Source organism: Prionailurus bengalensis, chromosome B3, assembly GCF_016509475.1.
Source record: "Prionailurus bengalensis isolate Pbe53 chromosome B3, Fcat_Pben_1.1_paternal_pri, whole genome shotgun sequence".
Lineage (NCBI taxonomy): Eukaryota > Metazoa > Chordata > Mammalia > Carnivora > Felidae > Prionailurus > Prionailurus bengalensis.
The window spans coordinates 8961312-8985730 of NC_057355.1; the positions used below are offsets into that span (position 1 = coordinate 8961312).

At 38.7% G+C, this 24419-nt stretch overlaps 1 protein-coding gene across 1 annotated transcript in view; it reads right to left on the minus strand.

The window, feature by feature from the left end:
• Positions 1-24419, minus strand: part of AGBL1 (AGBL carboxypeptidase 1) — a 765585-nt gene that overhangs the window by 215282 nt on the left and 525884 nt on the right. The window contains exon 22 of the mRNA XM_043554727.1: positions 9691-9854. Within this exon, the coding sequence (XP_043410662.1) occupies positions 9691-9854 (164 nt within the window). The remainder of the gene's footprint in view (positions 1-9690; positions 9855-24419) is intronic.

Consider the following 24419-nt stretch of genomic DNA (forward strand, 5'->3'; position numbering starts at 1 on the left):
CATGGGCTACTTTTTAAAAAATTTGAATACATTTAGGGTGACAGAAGACAAGAGAAGGAAGATATTATCAGAGTTTCAATGTAACTATAATTTGCAATCCTTTGTTTGGATATAATGATACCTTTTGATTCTCCCCATTTCCAGATTTCCCATTTTGGCCCATAGACATTGGTACTCCACTTTCTGTCCCCATCCATTCTCTCTAATGGAGGAAGAATAACATGAAACTGGTGATTTGGAGAGAGATGCTGACTGAGCTTGAGCACCCCATGGCCCCCTGTTCTCATTTTCTCCCTGCAGGATCAGACTCAGGTGCACCCATTGCTCCTCTGCACGAGAAGCTTAGCAAGGCAGACACTAACCCTACAGCTTTAGGTGAAGAACTTCAATTCTGGTGGGGCCATGACTCTCATTACCAGTAATAAAGCAGTTATGTTTTATTTCAACCTACCTAGCTCTTGTGCTCTATTTCTTATTTGATTTGGAATTCACGAGAGAAGAAAGAAGTATCATTCACTGGGCATCCAAAGGCCCAGACAGCTTAGTATTTGTAGTCATTAAACATCAAGGATACACAGTCACACTACCTGGTTCAACCACTAACATGCTTCTTGCTAGCTGGGCAAATGGCAAGTTATATGGCTTCTCTGAGTTCCAGTTTCTTCATCTGTACAGGGAAGATAATAATTATACATACCTCAAAGAACCCTTGAAAGTGGAGATGGAAAACTATGGTTCACTTGGACCAATCTAGTCCATTGCTTATTTTTGTAAATAAAATTTTACTGAAATACAGCCATGCCTATATATTTACATATTTTCTATGGCTACTTTCATGCTACCACAGTAGAGCTGAGCAGTTGCAAAAGAGACCATATGGCCCACAAAACCTAAAATATTTTCTGTCTCTTTACAGAAAAAGTCTGCCAACCCTTGGTTTAAAAGATAAAACAAGGAGAGGTATGGCTGCAAAATGCATAGCACTGTACATTAAAAGCATAAATGTTTATTATATTTTAGCTGTTATTATCTATAAAAGACAGGATGTCTTAGTGATCAAGAGTACTGGTTCTTTACCAAGATGACCTGGTTCAAATCCCAGTTCTACAATTTACCAACCCTGCCATTTTAGTCAAGCTACATAGTCTTTCTGAGTCACAATGTATTCATCGGTACACGGAGATAATAATGCCTACCTTGTATGGTTACTGAAATGTTTAAATGAGATTATACAGGCAAATTGCTTAGGAGAGTACATCATCACCACAACTGTCATTGATTTCCTCCTACAGAATTCCAAAATATGAACTTATTTTTAATACTAGTTCATTGATAGCATTAAATCTCAATTCATATTTTCACTCAGAAAATATTAAGTGACCATCCTGAGACAGTCAGAGTGTATCCAGAGATGCATATAACTTTTCATATCCTACCTCCTTAGCTTCCCCAACTCTGTGCTCTTGGATAAAAGCAAAAATACTCTGAATTCTTGAGGAAAAAAACACCATCTAAATCAGGTTACTTCACATAGAGGAACTATCAGCATCCAGTTAGACTACACAAGATTTTAAAGACTATCCAAAGCCTGGATTATCATGCAATTATGAGTCTTGACAGAGTTCTCAGATGAGTAAACAAGCGATGACGAAATAGAAGTTGAAAGACAAGGAGGGAAGAAACATAACAACGGGGTGGGTGGAACGTTCTGCAATGTACAAGGAGACAGACACCTCCTCAGTCAGCTGACAGAACAATTTTCACTTTGGATAACGACCAGCCATGAGAAACAGAAGCCAGCCTGACACAGAAAATTCAAGAAAAATGGAATCTCTGAAACACTGAATGAAAAAATTACAGGTTAAAATGGAACAAGAACTCGCTGTATTACAAATGTGAACAAGAGAAGCTGATGAGAGAAAAGGAAACAGAAGCAATGAAATCAAAACACATTATCAGCAAAGAGGAGAGTCATGCCACAGAACATTAAATCTGTGAGGACAGGGGCGCCTGGGTGGCTCAGTGGGTTAAGCGGCCAACTTCGGCTCAGGTCATGATCTCGCAGTCCATGAGTTCGAGCCCTGCGTCGGGCTCGGTGCTGACAGCTCAGAGCCTGGATCCTGTTTCGGATTCTGTGTCTCCCTCTCTCTCTGCCCTCCCCCATTCATGTTCTGTCTCTCTCTGTCTCAAAAATAAAATAAATGTTAAAAAAATAATAAAAAAAAAATCTGTGAGGCCAAACAGTTTCCAGAACTTGGTGAATGGGAATGAAGAAAAAGGATGATAAGGGGAGAAGAAAAGACAGATACGGAGGTTGGGAAGCAGATATCAAATATTCCAGAGAAGGAAAAATGACAATTTGGGATGGAATCACTGCCACCTGCTAATGGAAAGGCGTGTCATAAGGTGACCAAGTGTTCAGATTCAAATCAATCAAAAGGACCTAAATGTAACATAAGGAATATAGTTGATGTAGACATAGAATATTTGTGTTAGTGAACAATGAAAACCAGTACAACTATTCAGGCGGGAGAAACAGGGGGTATGCAGAGGACAGTCAGGCTGAGGACTGTGAGATTAAACGGCAGAGTAAGCCATGCCTACATGGTGCAGTCAAACCTCCAGGCAGGCACAATGGGATTCCTGTGTAAAGGAGACAGAGATTCACATATATATTAATATGCCAAATACCCTTGATTTACTTTACCAAAAAAAAAAAAAAAAAAAAAGCTTTTTTTTAAAGGTATTCGCTAGCAAAACTGTGAGATGAATCAACATGGAGAAAAAATAATGGGGACATAACCGTACAGAATGGATAAAAATGAGCAATGCAAGTAATTAAACAAAATTGAATTTTACAGTGATTTGAATATGACTATAAGGCAATCTAAATGTCACAGATACTTCTCATACAGGATAAGAGGAACAGAAAAATAATATCTTTGTTTCAAACAAATGGGAAACAAACGGGTTTTATAGACCATTTGTGTATGTTCAAGATGTTCAAGGACAAACCCTAGGAAATTTGAAGTGTTCCACATGATACAGCAATATACACCAAGCACAGATTTTACTCACTCAGAACTATAGGCACAAGCCCCCTCAATTCATATTAAAAACATCAATGTCTGTGATAAAATGATATTTTAGATCATAGCAAAATATAGTTTCCTTTGATTTTCAAGGATGGATGAAGATTAGAGAGTCTGTTATCATAATTTAAGACTTTATTAATTCATTAATTCATTAATGAATTCATTATAATTCATATAATTCATTAATTCATTAATAATCATTTTTATAGATACAAAAAAATTGATAAAATTCATCATCCAATCTTGATTTTTTAATTAATAAGCTAAAAAACTAATTTATAAAGAAGACATTGAGCATTAATATCAAAACAACAGACATTTTACTTAATGTTCAAATGCTTAGGGTCATTCTCATTTTAAAGTTAGATTGACAGCAAGGATATCCATAGAATCACCATACTTTTTTTTTTTTAACTTAAAAAAATTTTTTAATGTTTATTTTTGAGGGACAGAGAGAGAGACAGAGTGCGAGCAAGGGAGGGGCAGAGAGAGGGGAGACACAGAATCTGAAGCAGGTTCCAGGTTCTGAGCTGTCAGCACAGACCCCAACATGGGGCTTGAACCCATGAAAGGCAAGATCATGACCTGAGCCAAAGTCGGACACTTAACCAACTGAGCCACCCAGGTGCTCCTTTTTTAACTTTTTTTTTTTAAGTTTATTTATTTTGACAGAGAGACAGAGAGAGTGACGAAGGGGCAGAGAGAAGGGGAGAGAGAGAATTCCAAGCAGGCTCCACACTGTCAACGCAGAGCCCAATCTGGTGCTGGAACTCACAAACCGTGAGATCATGACACTTAACCAATGGAGCCACCCAGGCGCCCCTAGAATCACCATCCTTAAATAATGTTTTCAAAACTCTAGCCAAGATTATAAATTAAAAATAAAATAGATATCACATCATGGTGATAACCACTTAGAAAAATATGGGTAAAAGACCCTTTTAAGAGTAACAAGAAAATTTTAAATATTAAGCTTAAAAGCCTATGATCATATATCCAGGAATCACATGAAAGGGTACAAAAAGAACCCCTACAATACTTTCTTTGTGAACATCAAAGAAGATCTAAGTAAGAGGAACAAAGCACCAGATTTTGAAAAAGCAATATAGGCAAACAGTCAATAGACCAAAAAATCTATAATTTTAATGCAGTTTGAATTTAAATCACAGTGGTTTCATTTTTGGCAGTTAACGACTCATTATAGGCTTCATCAGTGAAAATAAAGAAGAGAAAATAGCAAAGCACATTTTTAAACAAATATTAATGAGGTGGTGCTTGTAGCATTATGTATTTAAGTTACATGGCTACAATATTAAGGACTATGTGCTCCTGGCAAACAGACTAATGAAACAGAATATAACATCAAGAAAATATACCCAGGTACACGCATGTATAAATGCTATTTAGCTAACTGACATTACTAACCACTGATGAAGGATGGATTATTTAGTAATTTCTAGGGCAAATGATTAGTAATACAGAAATATAAAACTATTCAATGGTAAAAAAAATGGAAAAGAAATTATAATATGTAAATAGCCTTATTATAAACTTATGTACCTCAGTATAGTAACAGATAACACATTTTTACAATAAATTATTATTTAACTAATTATTTGAATTATGAATTATTCGTTATTATACCGAGATAGGAAGGTTATCAAAGCTAAAATAAACAAAGAAAAAAATGGATGCACATATCCACAAAAAACAAAAACATCCAAATTCAACTCATTTTCACCTAAAAATGGCAAAGATTTCAATGCAAAAGCAACTGGTGTGTCTAGAAAATATGTAGGAGAAAATCTAAATGGCCTTGGGTTTGGTGATGACTCTTTAGATACGACACCAAAGGCACGATCCATGAAAGGAATAACTTATGAGCTCAATTTCATTAAATGTAAATACTTCTGCTCTGGGAAAGATACTGCGAAAGAGAATGAGAAGACAAGTCACAGACTGGGAGAAAATATTTGCAAAACACACATCTAATAAAGGACTATTATCCAAAATATGCAAAGAGCTCTTAAAATTCAGTAAGAAGAAAATAACCTGATTAAAAAATGGGCCAATGACCTTAATGACACCTCACTAAAGAAGATAGACATAAATCTGGTAAATAAGCGTATGAAAAGATGTTCCACATGGCATGTTGTCAGGAAAATGCAAATGAAAACAATCAGATATCATTGTACACCTATATGAATGGCCGAAATCCAGAACACTGACACGGCCAAATGTTAGTGAGGATATGGAACAGTACGAACTCTCATTTGCTGCTGCTGGGAATGCAAAATAGTACAGCCCTTTCAGAAGATGATTTGGTGGTTTCTTACAAAACTAAACATGCTCTTACCATACGACCCAGCTATCACACTCCTTGGTATTTACCCAAAGGAGCTGAAAAACTTATGTCCCCACAAAATAGGTATACAGATGTTTACAGCAGCTTTATTCATAATTGCCAAAACTTAGAGGCAGCCAAGATGTCCTTCAGTGGCTTGAATGGATGAATAAACTGTGAATCATCCAGACAATGGAATATTATTCAGTGCTAAAAAGAAATGAGCTATCAAGCCATGAAAAAGACATGGAGGAAACATACATGCATATTTCTAAGAGAAAGAAGTCAATCTGAAAAGGCTATGTACTATATGGTTCCAATTATACGGCATTCTGGAAAAGGTACAACTAGGGAGACAGTAAAAAGATCAGTGGCTGCCAGGGGGTAGTGGGGAAAGAGTAATGAATAGGCAGAGAGTACAGAGGATTTTTAAGGCATGGAAACTACTCTGTATGAAATTATAATGGTAGATACACTTGTCCAAATCCACAACTATAGAACACCAAGAGTGAACCCTAAGGTGGACTTTGGACTTTGGATGATAATGATGTGTCAGTGTCAGTACATCAATTGTCACAAATGGACCACTCGGTGGGGGATGTTGATAACAGGGGAGGCTGTGTGTGTCTGGGGCAGGGTGTAGATGGAAAACCTCTGTACTTTCAATTTTACTGTAAAGCTAAACCTATTCTTAAAAATGAAGTCTATTTTTAAAAAAAGAAAGAAAACCAGTGTTCAGAAAGTTACAGAAAAGGGACCTCTCATACATTGTTGTTAAGGATGTTACATATTTGTTTAGGTGAAAAAAGTAATCTAATTTTACCAAAACATTGACAACAGTTCTCTATTAAAAGTAGGGTGATTAAAGTCAGGTATATGTTATTTTTGTGTGTGCTCTCCAAAATATAATTTAATATGATTTACCAAAATACAATTTTTTTATATAATTGAGAAAGGCAAAACTATTTTTAAATAAAAATCAAGTACCTTTTAATTATTAAAAATATAATTATGTTCTCTAAAGTCTATGACAGATTTTTATTTGTTTAGTCTTGCCTCATCAAACTAAAGAGAGGACAAAATGAACTTGTCCTGATGCTCGGGGGAGCCCAGGTTCATGTCACAGGACTATCATTTGGGAGAATAAACTAGATATGGAGCTATAGCCAGGCACAGCTCAGAAATTCTGAGCTCTCTCTGTTATTAATGGAGGGACAAGTGGAGATAGGGGAGCTCAGCTGAGAAAGGCAAGAGGCATTGGAGGGATACAAATCGAGATGAACAGTGGCTGACTCGGCAAAACTGTTAAGTGACTTTGCAAAAGACCTGTCACAATGGATAAACGGCGCCTCCTGAAGAAACAGCTTAGCATTCCTGCAATGTGCCCGCAATTATTTCTGGGGATAAGACTGAGAAAAAGGAGGAAGGAAGAGGAGAGGAAAGATCAAAAGACGCCTTAAGGAGTCTGCAGACGTTTTTTAAATGAGCAACGGGGAAGGAGAGAAACTGTAAAAGACAAACCAAAACAAAGAGCTCAATGCACCATACTTCTTTTTACGCTTCGGCCACTGGGCAAACATCCACCATTTCTGCTCTTTCTCTGCCCATGAAAAATGGTAAGTTTCTCTGTGGATGTTGACTACACTCTACTTGTTTTTATGGTAAATGAAGTGTGAAAACTATTGTCAAAAAACCATGGTGTTTGCAGCATAAGGCCATACTTTGTCTTCCCTGCACGTTACTCCCGGGGTTAACACTTTCTATGGGGGCCTAAGAGATTCCAAATACGATGTCCTCAGATTTCTTTACAACTGACTTTTAGGCAAAAACCCACCCTTCTTTTCCCCCTAGTATTTCCTTCTGTGCAACTAAAAAAGAATCTTCCCAAAGTATATAACCCTGTTATACAGAGCACACCCAGGGAAACATCGGTGGGGAGGAGGGTGGCTGAAATCTCCTCTTTAAAGCATGCGGAGGGTAGTGTTGACAAACATTAGTTATGCTCTTTGTATTATAGTAACATCCCTGTTGCTAACAAAATCCCTAGGATTTGCTCCGTTCTGCTGATTACTAGAGCTCATGACTGAGCCCTATTCATCAGAAACTAATCAAAGGTACTCAAACAGCCTGTTGCTGATTGCAAACCAGTGGGTTTTATTTTATTAAGTTCCCCTCCGTCATCCTTTAATGAATACACCCTTATTGGCTCCAATAAGGAGCCAATATCTTGGTCAAGATATTTTCAGGGTGATTTTCCTCTCAATCATGCAGTTTCCAGGTCCTTTGGGCAGGAACCATAGTCTGTTTTGGTCCAACTGCCTCAGTGAATAGGAGTGGATTAAGTCAATAACAACGTTTGGGTGAAACAGGCAAATTCCATCCCACTGCTTGCCACCAAACTCCATGCCTCTTGAATGTAGTGTACACCTACTTAAAACACACACATGAATCACATCCTATGTGTAGTATCCTGCCCTGGAGCTGCACCAGCCTAAGAAGGGCCAGAGGTCAGGGAAGACTTTAAGCTTTAGAACCCTTGGGATGGTTGCAACTGAACAATTAATAATCAGGAGTGTTGGGATGGCATGGAAGAATAAGTAATATAATCTTCTTATGATAACCCACATGGCAGCTATTGTATTTGGAGCTCGACACCAAATTCTTTAGACTTGAATTAGAAGAGGCACTTCTTTGATAGATTTCTTCTTGTTCCAGTTTACAGGCAACTAATCCTCACTGCATTGGATCAAACAGACGGGCACAATCAATTCAGGGAAAGCAAGCAATGCCAGGTCTGCTCAATCTTCTCTCAATGAGCAGCAGAGAAGAAAGTGGGGGGATAGGAAAGAAAGAAAGAAAATTCAGGCATGCCTGCACCCAAGATAGCTTAGCAAAAGATGAAAAGACAAGATGAAATATATATCCTGGCAGGTAGAAGTGCTTGCTGTCAGAGGGAGAGGTAGAAACACCACAGTGATGCCAAACACACCAAGCCTTGGGGCGCTGAGGGGTGTTGAAGGGACTGGGGGCAGATGGCAGTGGTGGTGATGTCAAAACAAAAGAAATCAGGGGCAGCGTCTCTAGGGAGGAAAGAAGCCTGGATTTACTTAGGTCCCCATAGTCTATGATCTATAGCACAGTATGACGAGCAAGTTAATTACTGCATTTAGGTAATTAAGTCTCAGAGAAACCAGTACCTTCCAAAGTAAAATTAATTTACACTGCTAGATCATTTTAGGCTTGACTGGCCATTTGGTGAGAAGTCACACTGGAACCACAGCCTAACAATGGCAGGAGGAAAATGAATGAAAATGCACTAGAAATAAAATGGCACCTGTATTAATGGCTTTCTCTCTGCTTTTGGACATGAAGGACATGATGAGATGCTTCCTCATTTACCAGTAGGTACTTCCTCTTCCAGTAGCTCAACACCCCATCCATTCCCTGGCTCAAAATATGGGCAATGACTTAGTCTTCTTTGACTCCTCTGACTTTTCTTGGTCCTCTCTGCTCTCATATGGCTATTATATCTTCCTTTCTTGCCCCTAAATCTATTTTTGTCAAGTCTAAAATATTTGTCCAGAGTAAAAGGCATCAAAAAGGCTCATATGGATAATGGTTCCCTCTCTCTTGATTCATTAATGTTCCTCACAATCCTTGGAAATCTGTCATTCCCCTGCCATGGCTGTGAGTCAGGGTCTCCAGGCAAATGTATTAATCATCTTCAGGTGGTTCTTCTCATCATCTGAGAAGGAACAGTGCTATTTAAGAATGGGGAGAGGATACATTTCTTGTCCCCAAGTTCCTAAATATTGGCAGTGAGATTACCTTTATTTGCCGAGTAACAGGCTCCCAAATGATGCCTGAGTAAATATAAACACATTACTGGCAGGCATAAGTATATGTAGATGCACATGTGTGTTGCTAAGCTGCATCTTCTTTATCACAAGCAAAATTTATTAATAATGCATGTTTTTAACTACATGTTGACTTATATATTCATTTATGTGTACAAGTAGGCAGCATCCTCCCTGTGTTCAGTAAGAACACAGGGAGTGAAGAACACAGGAAGTGAGAATGACCCTGAGTCTGGGTCCAGTAGACTGTGACTGCCCCTACTTTCAATTGGCAGCTCCTCCATATTTTGTCCTTGTCAAAGACCCTTAGGACCACATGGCTTTCATTTCTGAGATGTGCTGTGATCGGAACACCAAGGTCCAAATTCCCCTCACACCCCTGTGAGCATCTTACCGCTGGAGGTGGTGGTCCAGAGCCTCTTCCTCAGCATTCAGGAGAGTTGCTGCACAGGTCAGGAGCTGATGACTACAGCTTACAGATTTTAGTTCCAAGATGAGGAGACCCAAACAGAACATGGCTCCCATCTCCTCTAGTTCACTGGTTCCAAACTGTAGACCCTGCCAGGTAAACAAAACTATCAGCAGAGACTATGTAATGGAAACTGAGTAAAGACAATTTTTGAGATCCAGAGTGAGGGCTTCTGGACACTCGCCTATCACAGAAATTGAGAATTGATAGTATTTATCAGTCACTATCCAATGTGCTTTGTTGGGTGCTTTGTGGATTGGTGATTCTCAGTCTGCATTATGTGTCATTCAAGGTTTCCCAGAAAGACCCCCAAGGCAATAATGAGCTGACAAGGGGTCCTGGAGGGCAAAGGGGTGGATAGAGTTCCCGGAGTCACTTCCCTTAGTTCAGTCAAAGCAGCAATGCCTCTATCTGTATTTTTAATTAAAAAAAATTTTTTTGATGTTTATTTTTGAGAGAGAAACAGAGTATGAGGCGGGAGAGGGGCAGAGAGAGAGGGAGAGACAGAATTCAAAGCAGTCTCCAGGCTCTGAGCTGTCAGCACACAGCCCGATGCAGGACTCAAACTCATAAGTGGTGAGATCATGATCTGAGGCAAAGTTGGACACTCAACCCACTGAGCCACCCAGGCGTCCCTCTTCTATATGTATTTTAAAAAGGGTTCTACTGTTGAAACAAAAGTTTGTGAACAATTGTACTAAAATCCCTTTCTCTCCCGTAAATCTGTCAATCAGTGAGAAGAATTAGGGGGATCCTTCATATACAAATACCAGAACTTAAAAACAACACCAACATCTGTTTAGCACCACTTATTCATTCGTGATGAGACAGTACATGAAAGCAAAGCCATGATGCATACTCATGCTATTATACCATGAAGTGACATATAATAATAATAAACAACCTTACAGAGCATTTACTAGGTACCAAATACTGTTTGAGCCCTTTCACATGCACTAACTCAATTAATAGTTACCAAAGTCCTATCACATAGGTATTGCCATTTCATCACAGAAGGAGATTTAAAACCATGGAGCTGATACTTTATCCATGACCTCACAGCAATAGAGTCTAGACTCGACTGCTCACCAAAGTGTTATACTTAGATTAGGAAGGACTCTATTATGTGATGAAGTATAAAGTGCATGGTTTTCAAAATTAGATAGGGATTGGTTCTGAATCCTGACTTCAATATTTTCTGATTGTGTGATCTTGGATTTAATGAACTCTATTAGCCTTGATTTTCTCATCTGAAAAATGAGATCATAATTCTTCCCTCCATATATTTAGACATGCAGTGACAAGGAATATTTGAGGGTGCACATAAAAGTACTGGTCAATATCAGCTCAATTTCTCTTTCTTTATTCCTAAATACGTTTTTAATATGACAGAATTCAATGTGGTCCTGAGTTCTTTATGTTTATAAACACATTTCACTTAAATAAAAGGGTATCAAAAGTTGAATATTATTTCTTAAATAGATTTTCATATCCAAATAGCAGTGATACAGAAGACAGAGATGTGATAGTAAATATTTAAAAAAGACTGGTCATAAGTATCACAAGGAAAAACAAAATTCCAAACTAGGAAATCATCAGGCTCACCAAAGAATTTCTAGGTAAAAGGATAAAAGAAAGTAGAATGTCTATTTCAGCTGTTTGACAATTTGATTTGCTGCATGTTTGGACACCTGTTTTCCTAAGGAAAGGAGACACTGCTTCAGAATTAAGGGAAATCTGCTCCTCCATAAACAACAGCAATGGGAGGGGAAGACAGATGCTTAACAAGTTATTTTTCTTAAGTCAATAGAAAAGATCACTGAACAAAGAGAGAGAGAAATCTGTCTCTTTCCACGAACTAAAGTTCTAAGGTCTCATTCTTCCCCTGCACCCTGTTTTCCTACGTGCTTTTCTTTATTCTAGAATGGCCAGTTGGATGGGGAGTTATGAAGCAAAGGCCATGCCCTCCTCCTCAATCAGCCACCTCACTGGTGGCAAGAAAGAGTAGACAAGGAGAATATGAACAAAAATCCAGCCCCTCAGGCACGCAGCACGCCTGACACCTATGTGTAACCCTAGCGTCTAGCAAAACACATAACAGGTCAAAAAAGGGACAAGTCCTTGAGGGCAACAAATCTCATAGCATGAGGCATATTGCTGGGTCAAGGGCAACACCTTCACACCAGTCAACTTCTGTAAACAATGGCCCAAATGACAGCATTTTTATAACACAAAAACATTTCTGTATCCCAAATATTGATCTATTTATCTCAGGCAATGGTTGGTATCATGAAAAAGACTTGCCAGAAGAAACGGACTATTTATTGGCTGTAAGGTCTCGAGCAAATCACTTATTCCATTTTGCTCTCCATTATGAATCTCTCTTTACTACTCTACTCTTTTCACTCTCACACAGTACACAGAGTATCAAAAATATTTGTTTATATGGAGAGTCTCCTCTCACCTCCCACACCCAGCCTGGAAATGAAATCCTCAAAGGCAAGAACTGAGCAGTGTCTGCCTCTTTACATTCCTGGCATAGAGCACATAGCCTGTTATATAGCTTATCCTCAATATATAATAATGGATAAGCAATGGCTCTACAGGGATGGATATGGAGAGGCTTGGATGAATTGTCTCTTGGATTTGTCAAGTGGAACTTCACTTTTTTGCATAGCAAGTATATGAATGTCTTTAATTATGTTCTCCCACTGTCAAGTGTCATGAGGATTTAAATACTTTATTTTAGTTTTGCTTCAGGAGATGCATTCACATCTCTGGATATGATCCAGAAAACAGGTAGATAAAATTTAGAAATTCTGATATCTACTTTGGTCAGTTATCACAGGTTCTCAGTAACAAGTTTATAAATAAAGCTGGCTTTGGGTTTGTTTAAAAGTGAGGCTTATTGAGGCACCTGGGTGGCTCAGTTGGCTAAACGGCTGACTTCAACTCAGGTCAGGGTTCACCAGTTCGAGCCCCATGTTGGGCCCTGTGCTGACAGCTCAGAGCCTGGAGCCTGCTTTGAATTCTGGGTCTCCTTTTCTCTCTCTGCCCCTCCCCTACTCATGCCCTCTCTCTCTCTCTCTCAAAAAACAAAAACAAAAACAAAAAAACAAACATAAAAAACATTAAATAAAAAGTGAGCCTTGTTAAAATAGAGACCCAACTCTCCTCTCCCTGTAGGCTTATATGTGTTAATTAGGATGTTTTCCCCTACAGCCAGTAACAGGAAGACTGACTACAGTTGTTTAAACAAAAATTGAGTTTTATTTTTTTATGCATAATAAGTTGGGGGTGGGAAGTTCATGGCATTATTTCAGAGGCCTAAGAAAATCAGGACTCCTGTACCTGTCATTTTCTTGGTTTTCTGATCATGATTACAAGGTGGCTGCTGTAGCTCCCGCCAGCATATCAGCACTCAAGGAAGGAGAAAGGAAAATGGGGAAAGGAGGCACCAGCATATTTTTGCTTATATTTTCTTGGCCAGAGCTGTATAATAGAGCCAACTCCAGCTTTACAATGGTCTGGTAACTGAATATTTTAGATTGTTCAGTATGTTTAAAAGAGACAGGTAAGAGAACAGTGTTAGAAATGAGTGCTGAATAATTTTTTAAAAAGCGGGGTGAAGCCTAGGTGGTTCAGTTGGTTGTGTCTGACTCTTGATTTCGGTTCAGGTCATGATCTCACGGTTCATGAGTTCAAGCCCCATGTAAGGCTCGGGGCTGACAGTGTGGAGCCTACTTGGGATTTTCTCTCCCTTTCTATCTGCCCCTCCCCCACTTGCACTGTCTCTGTCTTTCTCAAAATAAATAAATAAACTTTAAAAAAAAATGAGCATTGGGTGAGCCAACAATATCTCTCACACCAATATGCATATACTAATGTTACTAGAAAGTATAGGTCTCTATCTATGCATCATGTTTGTAAGCAAATCTCACTGACACAATTCATTACATGTGAAACTTTTTGATCATCCACCTCAAAATAAGTTGAATTCACAAGTACATTTGACTGAAATTCTCTACTACCCTCATCATCACATAATTTTTAAATAGCATACATATGGGAAGAATATTTGTATTAATGCAGAAAATTACATATCGGTAAGGTAAACATAGCATCCACAAATGACGTTTAAAAAGTATAGATACTGGGGCACCTGGCTGGCTCGGTCAGTTGAGCATCAGACTCTTGATTTCAATTCAGGTTATGGTCCCAGGGTTGTGGGATTGAACCCCATATTGGACTCTGCACTGAGCATGGAGCCTACTTAAGATTCTCTCTCTCTCTCTGTCTGTCTCTCTCTTCCTGTCTCACCCACTCATGCTCTCATTCTCTAAAAGATAAAAAATAAATACAATACAATACAATACAATAAAAGCACAGGTGCTGATAATTGGTGAGCAAAAGGAAAAAAGCAATAACCAAGCACAGAAAAACATTCTATTTTATTATGTAATAAAAATGCCTTTTACACCCAGAAAATTGATAGAAATATATTCAATCTTATCATCTATAGTGCTGACTCATGACAAAACTTGGTGCATATCAAAATACAATGCCATCTGATGTGATAATATCACTTCTAAAAACTTTTCCTGAGGGACGATTCAAAATAAAAGTGAAGCACAAGATACATATTATGTCAAAGTTATATGTAATAATCAAAATTTGAAGGAAATAAAGTGCTAAATATCTAATAAGGAAGAAATCACTAAGGAAATTATAATGGAATAAATTTGATGGGCTATAATAAAACCATTAAAATGATTATTTTAACGGCCACTTAACAATATGGAAAATGCTTACGATTTAATGACAGGTGAGAAAAAAAGCAAAACACCAAGCATGTAATGATGTGATTTATGGTGACAATTTGGCAGTGAAAGCAGAGTGGTTACCCCCAATCCCACATACATGCTTCCCACCATTACTGCTGTGATTTGCCAATAAAAAACAGAAATCTGGAGGAGAGGTGTTATCAAGAGAACATCCACGGAGCAAAAACTGTTTAAAAAGCTACAGCATGCCAATAAATGAGTAGAATTCCCTACAGCAATTTGCAAGATCTTTTCTAGACCTTCCATATTCTGAAGTAGGTCTAGATTTATTTTTATTTCTTTTATGTGTAATTTATTGACACTAAAGATTGGTGTCTCTCATCATCGCTTAGAAAAATGTAACCCAGTATCTCTTTGAGTATTGCCTCTCCCCATTCCTCATCAAGGAAAACAAAGATAAGCCTAATACTCCTATTAAACATATTTTTTTATTCTGTCCTCCATATCTCTTACCTTTACTTTTGTATTTTTTTATTTCTATCACTGTAATAAATTCTGAGTATCTTTTCATATCAATGTCTTATTTTCATACTTTGCTCTCCAGCTTTACTGAATCTTCTTTTTGATTCATTCATCTCAAAAACTGTCTCTGAAACACTATAAACATAGTTATTTTATATTCTCTCCCTGATTATTCCTGTATATACAGTCTTTGTGGGCATCCATCATTCGTTTGACTTTTCTGTTTAATGTCAATATTGTAGGCTTGTCTGCTCAAATATTTTATAAGCATCTGAAACTCTATATTCACATTTTCTTGAACTTGGAGAAACTCTTTGTGAATTTGGTTTTAATGCTCTTTGCTCCAGAGAGAACTTGTGCTTTCCTCCACTAGGTACTTGGGGACTACTGATCAGGGACCATTATAGGCTGAAGCTTTGGCTTGAGACCTGTAGGGCCATACTGTACCTTTAAATTTTGACCCCAAATATGTTTAAAGGAGAGTTTGTGATTAGAAACTATGAATGAAGGCTTTTCCTTGTTTGTCTGCTGTACCCAATGCCATGGCTAAAACTGTCAAGCAACCTCACTTTCTCGTTTTACACGTTGTGGGATGACTGGGTCTGTCATCCCTGAAAGTCCTGCCTTGGTGCGGTGGTCTTCAATCGGTCCTCAAATTTTGCACGGGCCTGTTTCCATCCTCAAACCCAAGTTATGAGTGGACAGGAATTAGTATCTGCCTCCAAAGATCTACAACATCTTCTGGCTTAGACTGTCTCTTTTTATGAAATTGGGGATCATCAAACACTCTCTAACACATACAAAGAGGGAAAATGTTACACCTGTGTACAAATACTGCAGGTAAAAGGATGGCTCTCTGAAACACCAAACAAACGTCTTTTTATGAGAAAGATTTACTGCCAGAAATGAGAAAAATCTGAGAAATTTCTTTTTTTTAATTAAAATATTTTTAATGTTTATTTATTTTTTTTTCAACGTTTATTTATTTTTGGGACAGAGAGAGACAGAGCATGAACGGGGGAGGGGCAGAGAGAGAGGGAGACACAGAATCGGAAACAGGCTCCAGGCTCCGAGCCATCGGCCCAGAGCCTGACGCGGGGCTCGAACTCACGGACCACGAGATCGTGACCTGGCTGAAGTCGGACGCTTAACCGACTGCGCCACCCAGGCGCCCCTGTTTATTTATTTTTGAAAGAGAGAGAGGGCATGAGTGGGGGAGGGAAAGAGAGAGAGGGAGACACAGAATCCAAATCAGGCTCCAGGCTCTGAGCGGTCAGCAGAGTCCAACGTGGGCTTGAACCAACAAACCACGAGTTCATGACCTGAGCTGAAGTTGGAGGCTTAACCAACTGAGCCACCCAGGCACCCCAGAAATTTCTTAATTTTATTCTCAAAAAGGATTGAGATTAGATTGCATTGGTAAAAGTACAGTGAAAGATATGAGAAAAGCTGAGAAGTAACTATACTATGGAGATGTAAAATACAATTTCTAAATTAAATGTTAAAAAGAGAGCGTTAACAGTTCTATGCAGAAAATATAATCCATTATGTATCAGACAACCTCAAGAAATTTCCCAATGTCTTAACGAAAAAATAAGATGAAATAATGACACACACACACACACACACACATGAATCGTGTGTGTGTGTGTGTATATAAGAGCAGATTAAGGAAAAGTGATCTACTCCCTTTTGAATTTCAGACTCAGTTTGTTAATCACCATAAAAGCCAAGAAGAAGGAAAAAGTAGAGAGAGGGGATGAGAAAAAGGGAGAACCATTCTGTATTTATTTATTTTTTTTAAAGTTATTTATTTATTTTGAGAGAGAGAGAGGGAGGGAGGGTCAGAGAGAGAGAGAGAGAGAGAGAGAGAGAGAGAGAGAATCCCAAGCAGGCTCCATGCCATCAGCACAGAGCCCAGTACAGGGCTCAAACTCATGAACTGCAAGATCATTAACAGAGCCAAAACCCAGAGTCAGACACTTGACCACCTGAGCCACCCAAGTGCCCCAGAACAATTCCATATTAAAAAAGAAAATCTGAGTCTACAGATCAAACAGTTTCAACAAATATATGAGATATAATTAATATAAAAAAGCAAAAAAAAAAAAGGTATTGGGAACCCTATAAACAATCAAAATTAAATAACCTAAAATTTATTCCCACTCTTAAATATCAAAGACAATGAAGCAATGTGTATAGAATTGAGGAGAAAATTCTGTGCCCCAAAAATGTTGTGGATGTGTGAGGGGCCTGAGGGAGATAAACCCAAAGAAGAGCAGGCATCAAGTACAAAATGAATAAGGAAAAGTGTCCTATTTCTTTTAAAATATTAGCACAAGCCTATTATTTACAATACTCAAGACATGGAAACAACCTAAGTGTCCATCAACGGATGAATGGCTAGAGAAAATGAGCGTGTGTTTGTGCGTGTGCGTGTGTGTGTTATGGAATATTACTCGGCTATGAAAAGGAAGGAAATCCTGCCATTTGCGACAATATGAACAGACCTTGAGGGCATCATGCAAAGTGAGATTAGACATCTATCTCTATAGATGAATACCTTATTTTCTCACTAATGTGTGGAATCTAAAAGAAAAAAGAAAAGATGACTCATACATACAGAGAACAGATTGGTAGTTGCTAGAGGCAGAGGGGTAGAGGATGGGCAAAATGGGTGAAAGCAGTCAAAAGGTACAAACTTCTATTTGTAAGTAAGTCATGTAACATACTGCATGGTGACTATCGTTAACATACTGTATTGTATATTTGAAAGTTACTCAGAAAGTAGATCTTAAAAGTTCTCACCACATGAAAAAAAAATTATAATTGTGTGGTGATGGATGCTGATAAGACTTACTGTGACCATTTCACAATATGTACATATGTTGAATCACTGTGTGATACACCTGTGGCTAATATAATGCTATATGCCAATTATATCTACATATATCTACATAAATTTACATATAATACATATATCTACATATATCGAGAGATATCCCAATTAAAGAAAATGTTGTTTATGCTCAGAAATAGGAATATATAAAAAAAATTATGCAGCCTGGGGTTGCCTGTGTGGCTCAGTAGGTTAAGTGTCTGACTCTTGATTGCAGCTCAGATCATGATCTCCCAGTTGTGAGATCCAGCCCTGTGTCAGGCTTCATGCTATGTGTGGAGCCTGCTTGGGATTCTGTCTCTCACTTCCTCTGCCCCTTTCCCCTGCTCATGCTCTCTCTCTCTCTCTCTCTCTCTCTCTCTCTCTGTCTCTCTGTCTCTCTGTCTCTCTCTCACACACACGCACAAATAAATAAATAAACATTTAAAAAATAATTCTGCAGGGGCGCCTGGGTGGCGCAGTCGGTTGAGCGTCCGACTTCAGCCATGTCAGGATCTCGCGGTCCGTGAGTTCAGCCCCGCGTCAGGCTCTGGGCTGATGGCTCAGAGCCTGGAGCCTGTTTCCGATTCTGTGTCTCCCTCTCTCTCTGCCCCTCCCCCGTTCATGCTCTGTCTCTCTCTGTCCCAAAAATAAATAAAAAAAACGTTGAAAAAAAAAATAATTCTGCAGCATGATCTAGAGAGTATTTTGCTAAGGATGGCATGGGGTGACATCATTAAGAAATCTACTAACATAAATGTTAGTACATAAACAGACCAAAAGGCAGAAGGGAAACACCAACAACAACAACAAGAACTTCTGGATGGATGCATCCATTTCTGATATAGGTCTTAGTATATGAACCTGCCAGAACTCTTTCTAGACTAGAGGGGGTAGCATGGCAAGGTGGGTGTAAACACAGGCCCTGAGGCCCAGATTGCTGACATCAATTCCAGTGCTGCCATTTACTAATTGTGTAGTTTTGGGGAAGTCATTTGACCTACTGGTGCCTCAATTTTCCCATCTTTATAATGGGGAAAATAATAATAATAATAATAATAATAATAATAATAATAATAATACCACCTATCTCCTGGAGCTGCTGAGACAATTCAGTGAGGTTGTATATACAAAAATTTACATCAGCACTTGTCTCATTGCACATTATACAAGTATTTATTATCACCACTAACAATAGCAAATACTTAGATAAACCAACAGTCAAAACCATACTTGACATAACCAGTTCTTATTAAAACCATGGCCGATCTATGACCTGCTCTCATCACTATTATGTATCATTTTTTGACAGGTCCCAAACAATTCAATAAGGTAAGAAAAAATGAGTCATATGTATTAGAAAGGAAGGAATCACATTATCTTTATTTTAAGACTGATTATGTACTAAAACAAACCAAAGGAATCAGCTGAAACAGAAAATCTATTAGATAGAAGGCAAGAATTGAGGAAGCAGACAGGTCACAAATTAAATATCCCCAAATCAATTTTCTTTACATAAACCAGCAAAATAAATTATTAAGTATAATAAAAATCCCATTCACAATAGCAACACAACTATAAAGTATCTAGGAACAGAATTAATAATAAATACCCCAGGGATTGTATGATAAATCCCAGGACTTCACCAAGAGATAACAAGGAAATTTTAAACAAATGGAGGAATATGCCCAATTCTAGAAAAGCAAGGCCCAGCACCATGGAGTATCAATTCTCCACGTATTAGCTTATAAAAGCATAAGAAAATGAAACACCAATGGGGATTTTTCAGACTTGGAGAATTAATTCCTTTTTAGAAGAACACATAGCAAAAAAAATATCCAAGAATAATTTTGGAAGAAAGAGTAAAAAATATAATAACGGGAAGATCTTACACACTTACAATAATTAAACGTTATGGTATTAATGCAAACATGGCAAGACAGATCAAGGGAAGCATAAAAAAAATTGCCAAAGCCTGTGGAATATGTAAAGGTTTGCATATGATAAAGGTGCCTTTCAAGTCACTGCAAATGGTTGTGATGGGGATAAAACAAAAATGATTGGTTGATATTCCAAGGGAAAATCTTACCACAAATACAAATTATTCCATTTTGATTAAAGGATTAAATGTTAAAAATCTTGGATTAAAGGAGGAATAAAACATATATTCAAACATTCTATTATCTCCAGACCAGAAGAAGGTCCTCCAGAGCATATCCTCAAAGAAGAAACCATAAAGGAAAATATTAATGATTGAATAAATAAAATTTAAATATATCTGAGTAGCCTGAAATATCACAAACTAAGCTAAAACAGAAAGAACAAAATAAATATAATTGCAATGAAGGGGAAAAAAATAACCTAACGATATAAAGGGCAAATTAATGTAACAATAAAATACCATAATTTGCTTTTCAATTCAGGTTTACCTCTTACTCCCCAAATCATAATGCTTTGCTGGTAAAGGGCTATAAACAGACACTATCATCATCTGTTTTGATGGAAGGTCTTATCACTGCAGTATTTCTGAAGGATAATTTGGAAATATAGTTCAAAAGCCTTAAGAATGTTTAGCTCTTGGAGCTAACAATTCAAATTCCAGAAATCAATCTTAAGAAAATAATCATAAGATGATCCATAGAAAAAAATCCTAAATGTGTGCCAGTATATTACTAGCCAAACTTGAGTGTATTCACATCATGGAATATTAATATCATGATGTGTTTTGAATCAAGAACGCCATGGGGATATATTCATGGTATAGCCCAAAAGTACAGTAAGTTGACTAGAGTATAACACATCCATTAAGATCTCAGTTTTATTTAAAAACATTAAAGTGATTTATATGCACTAAAATGTTCATAGTGGTTAGAAATGCATGGTGAGGGTACATGTTTTCTTTGTTTCACTTTTAGTCATGAAAAATAGGTAACTGCTCTTGCCATTCATATTTCCTTAAGCAATGCTTATAAGCCTAGAAATAGTAGTGCACCTGAATTAAAATGTTACTTTATTTTTTATTTTTTTTTAATTTAACATTTATTTATTTTTGAGAGAGAGACAGAGCATGAGTGGGGTCGGGACAGAGAGACAGGGGGGAGACACAGAATCCGAAGCAGGCTCCAGGCTCAGCTGTCAGCACACAGCCCAACAAGGGACTCGAACCCACGAACCTCAAGATCATGACCTGAGCTGAAGTCAGACGCCTAACCAACTGAGCCCCCCAGGTGCCCCTAAAATGTTATTTTATATGTGATTTTAAATTTGTTAGGAAAATGAAATTTAAAATTCACATTTAGGGGCTCATGGGTTACTTAGATGGTCGGGCATCCGACTCTGCCTTAGGTCATGAGCTCACGGTTCATGGGTTCGAGCCCCATATCGGGCTCTGTGTTGACAGCTCAGAGCTTGGAGCCTGCTTTGGATTCTTTGTCTCCCTGTCTCGCTGCCCCTCCCCCGCTCTCTCTGTTCCTCCCCCTTTCACGCTCTTTCTTTCTCTCTCTCTCAAAAATAAACATTAAAAAATTTTTTTAAACTCACATTTATATGTTGTTAGTTAAATTCAATATTTAAATTTAAAAGCTTTAACAAAAGGCAAAAAGAAAAGCTAGTTGGGCATATTTAGTTTCTTGAGTACCCGCTTATTCCTTCATACACATTACCTGGTGTCCTCTATGTTCCTCTTAATTTCTCTGGGTCACTGGCCCTGTGCCTATTTTCCTTTTGGAGTAAATATCCTGCCGTAAGAAATCTATTCCCGGGAAAAGTTCTTAGAATCTTAACAAAGTGCCAGCGTGAGTGAGAGGCAGTGACTTTTAGAGTTTTAAACAAATTTGGAGAAGGTGTGAACAAATTAACTTTGCACATCCTTTGCCTTGACATGCATGCAAGCAGAAAAGGTAGAGCGAAGCCAATCCAGCCTGGCAGATATGTAAACTCCAGTAGGCGGCAAGGAGGAAAGCAAGAGGGGCTGGAGAAGGTGCCTGGGATCCCCTGCTTACCAAACCCATTGGACTCTAATGCTTTCCCACTGAGGACCGAATCAATCGCCAGGGATGTCGGTCTCTGTGCCATCTGATGGGCTCTTGTGCACAAAGCCCCCTCTGTGTCCACCCTTCCAGCCCAGACTGCCTGACCCATTACTGATGACTGTTTCCCTAGTAACTGCAAAAAGGCCCTATATTCACTGGAACAGCAGGGCTGAAGGTGTGGGCTGGATTTCAAATGTGTCCTTTATTTCTATGATGGACCTTCCCCGGGTCTTTTATTGGTGAATTTGTGCTTAAGCCATGAATGACACAGCGGACAGCCAAGTCCTCTGTGATTGCCTTTCCATGTCTTTCTGGACCATGCATATGAGGGTAAACATGAATCAGAGACTGTCTCCTAGACAGCCTAGAATTTGGGCAGAGAGAGCAATCTGAGCAAGCCGAACCCTCTTTTATAGGTGCATAAACTGGCAATGCCTTACACAAGATTATGTAGTCAACACAGTAGAACCGGCATTGCAACAAATGTTCCCCTGAGACAAATCAAATGTCCATGTCAATACACAGGCTTCAAACTTCACGCTGGTTTAATAAAAGCTTTTGGAAATTTAGAGGTCGCATTTTCTTATAGGTTATACGAGCCTGTAAGTTCTACCTCTTTATTTCCCCATTCCCTTTCTTATAAGAAAGCTTGCCCAATATGGCACCAGGGACATGCACAAGCCCAGTCGTAGGCAAAAGTAGGTCATCACCCTCCTTCACTATTGCCACCCACTGTCCCTCCTACTCATCTTCCCTGGCTCTTTGATCCACAGCTCTGTCCCTGTCTTCTGAAACCCACCCTAGGCCATCTTGTATGATGACAGGCAGGAACAATCTCTCTAGCCCTGTTCTCCATGGGTTCTCTCAGATCTAATTTTGAACTTTGCTTCTCATGCCACAGATTGGGGAGAAAAAAGGGAAGGTGGTCTTACCTCTGCCCATGAGTCATATACCATGTTTTATGAAACTCATCTGCAAAGGACAATGACCAACGAGAACAGATGCTGCTCATAGCAATAGAGCAGAGTTATGCTTTGTCAGATTTTAATCCTTTAGTTTCTGGACCCTGGGAACGTTCTGGGGAACATGGCAGAGGAATAAGGGAGACAGGATAGTGAAGGGGCAGGTGGGATGCTTCGCTTGGTGGGCATGAGCAGTGGCTATTAACCTACGGGTGTGCAAGTATTTTAATACACTAAGAATTGGCATGGCCACACTGATACATACTAGTGGAATACCAACCCTAACCCTTACCGTGACCTCCACGCTCCACACCAGCCTCTACAAGTGCAACCATTCTCCGTGTCAGATGAGGGGGTAAGACACAAACCAAACTCTCTTCCCGAAATGAGATGACATTCCCAGCTCCCAGTATTCCCATACATATGGTGCCTCTCCGGAGAGTGGCCCAGCAGACAGGCCTTCACTGGTCATGCTGGATGGTTAGCAGCTTTTGCAAACAAAGTCAGAACACCATGATGACCTTCAAGTCAGCACTTCTCAACACGGGATCCCCAGATTAGTGTTTGCCTGTGAAATGTTTATGAACACTTCTCTGTGATCAGACAGGGGGCCTCAGCCTGAAGGTGAGTCATTCACGTAATTAAGCACATGTTTTTACTTCCGTTTTTGTCAAGGAAGGAAGCACTGTGATTGTGTTCTTTTGTATTCTGATCCAACCTCGTCATCTCTTTGCCACAACAGATGGATCACAGCCCCAGTTACATTGCGTAACAATGCTCCAAAACATGCTGCCCAGGAAGGCCTCTGCTCGGACTCATGCAAAGAGAACATTCTGGTAATCAGCTGTCTGGAATATGAATCTCAACTCTGCCCCTTCCTATCCTAATGACTACGTTCAAGTTACACAACCTCATAAAGCCCAATGTCTTTATCCTGAAAATGGGAAAATAGAACCTATTGCTTAAATGTTTCTGTGAAGATGAAATGAGACATCATGTGTGCATGCCCTGTGCAGAGGCACAAGCTAGATGCTCCATCAATGTGACTTGCAATCATTTTTCCCCACATGCACTATCACAAAAGGGCATCACAGCATCTGTACAGATCACAATTACACTATAAATACAGGTATGCAAGCATATATAAATGCCACTCGGTTTTGCTTAGATTTCATTCTCTTTCTTCCAACTTAAACTTCTATTTCTCTCCAATTTCAACCTGGTCATTTTGACATGCATAAGACATAGAGGGACAACGTACGAAAGCATGATAGTCTAGGGAAGCTACAGCTTTTATCCACAAAGGTAAGTCAAGTTATTGAATGGGATGGGACAGGAGACTCATATTCCTAATATAGGATTTTTTTTTTGAAAGTAGAAGTTGAATTAAAGAAAGAAAATACAGAGTCTGAGCCGAAAAAGAGAGAAATCATCCCCAAAGAAAGCTTCATTTGACAAATCGAGGAAAATGGTTCAA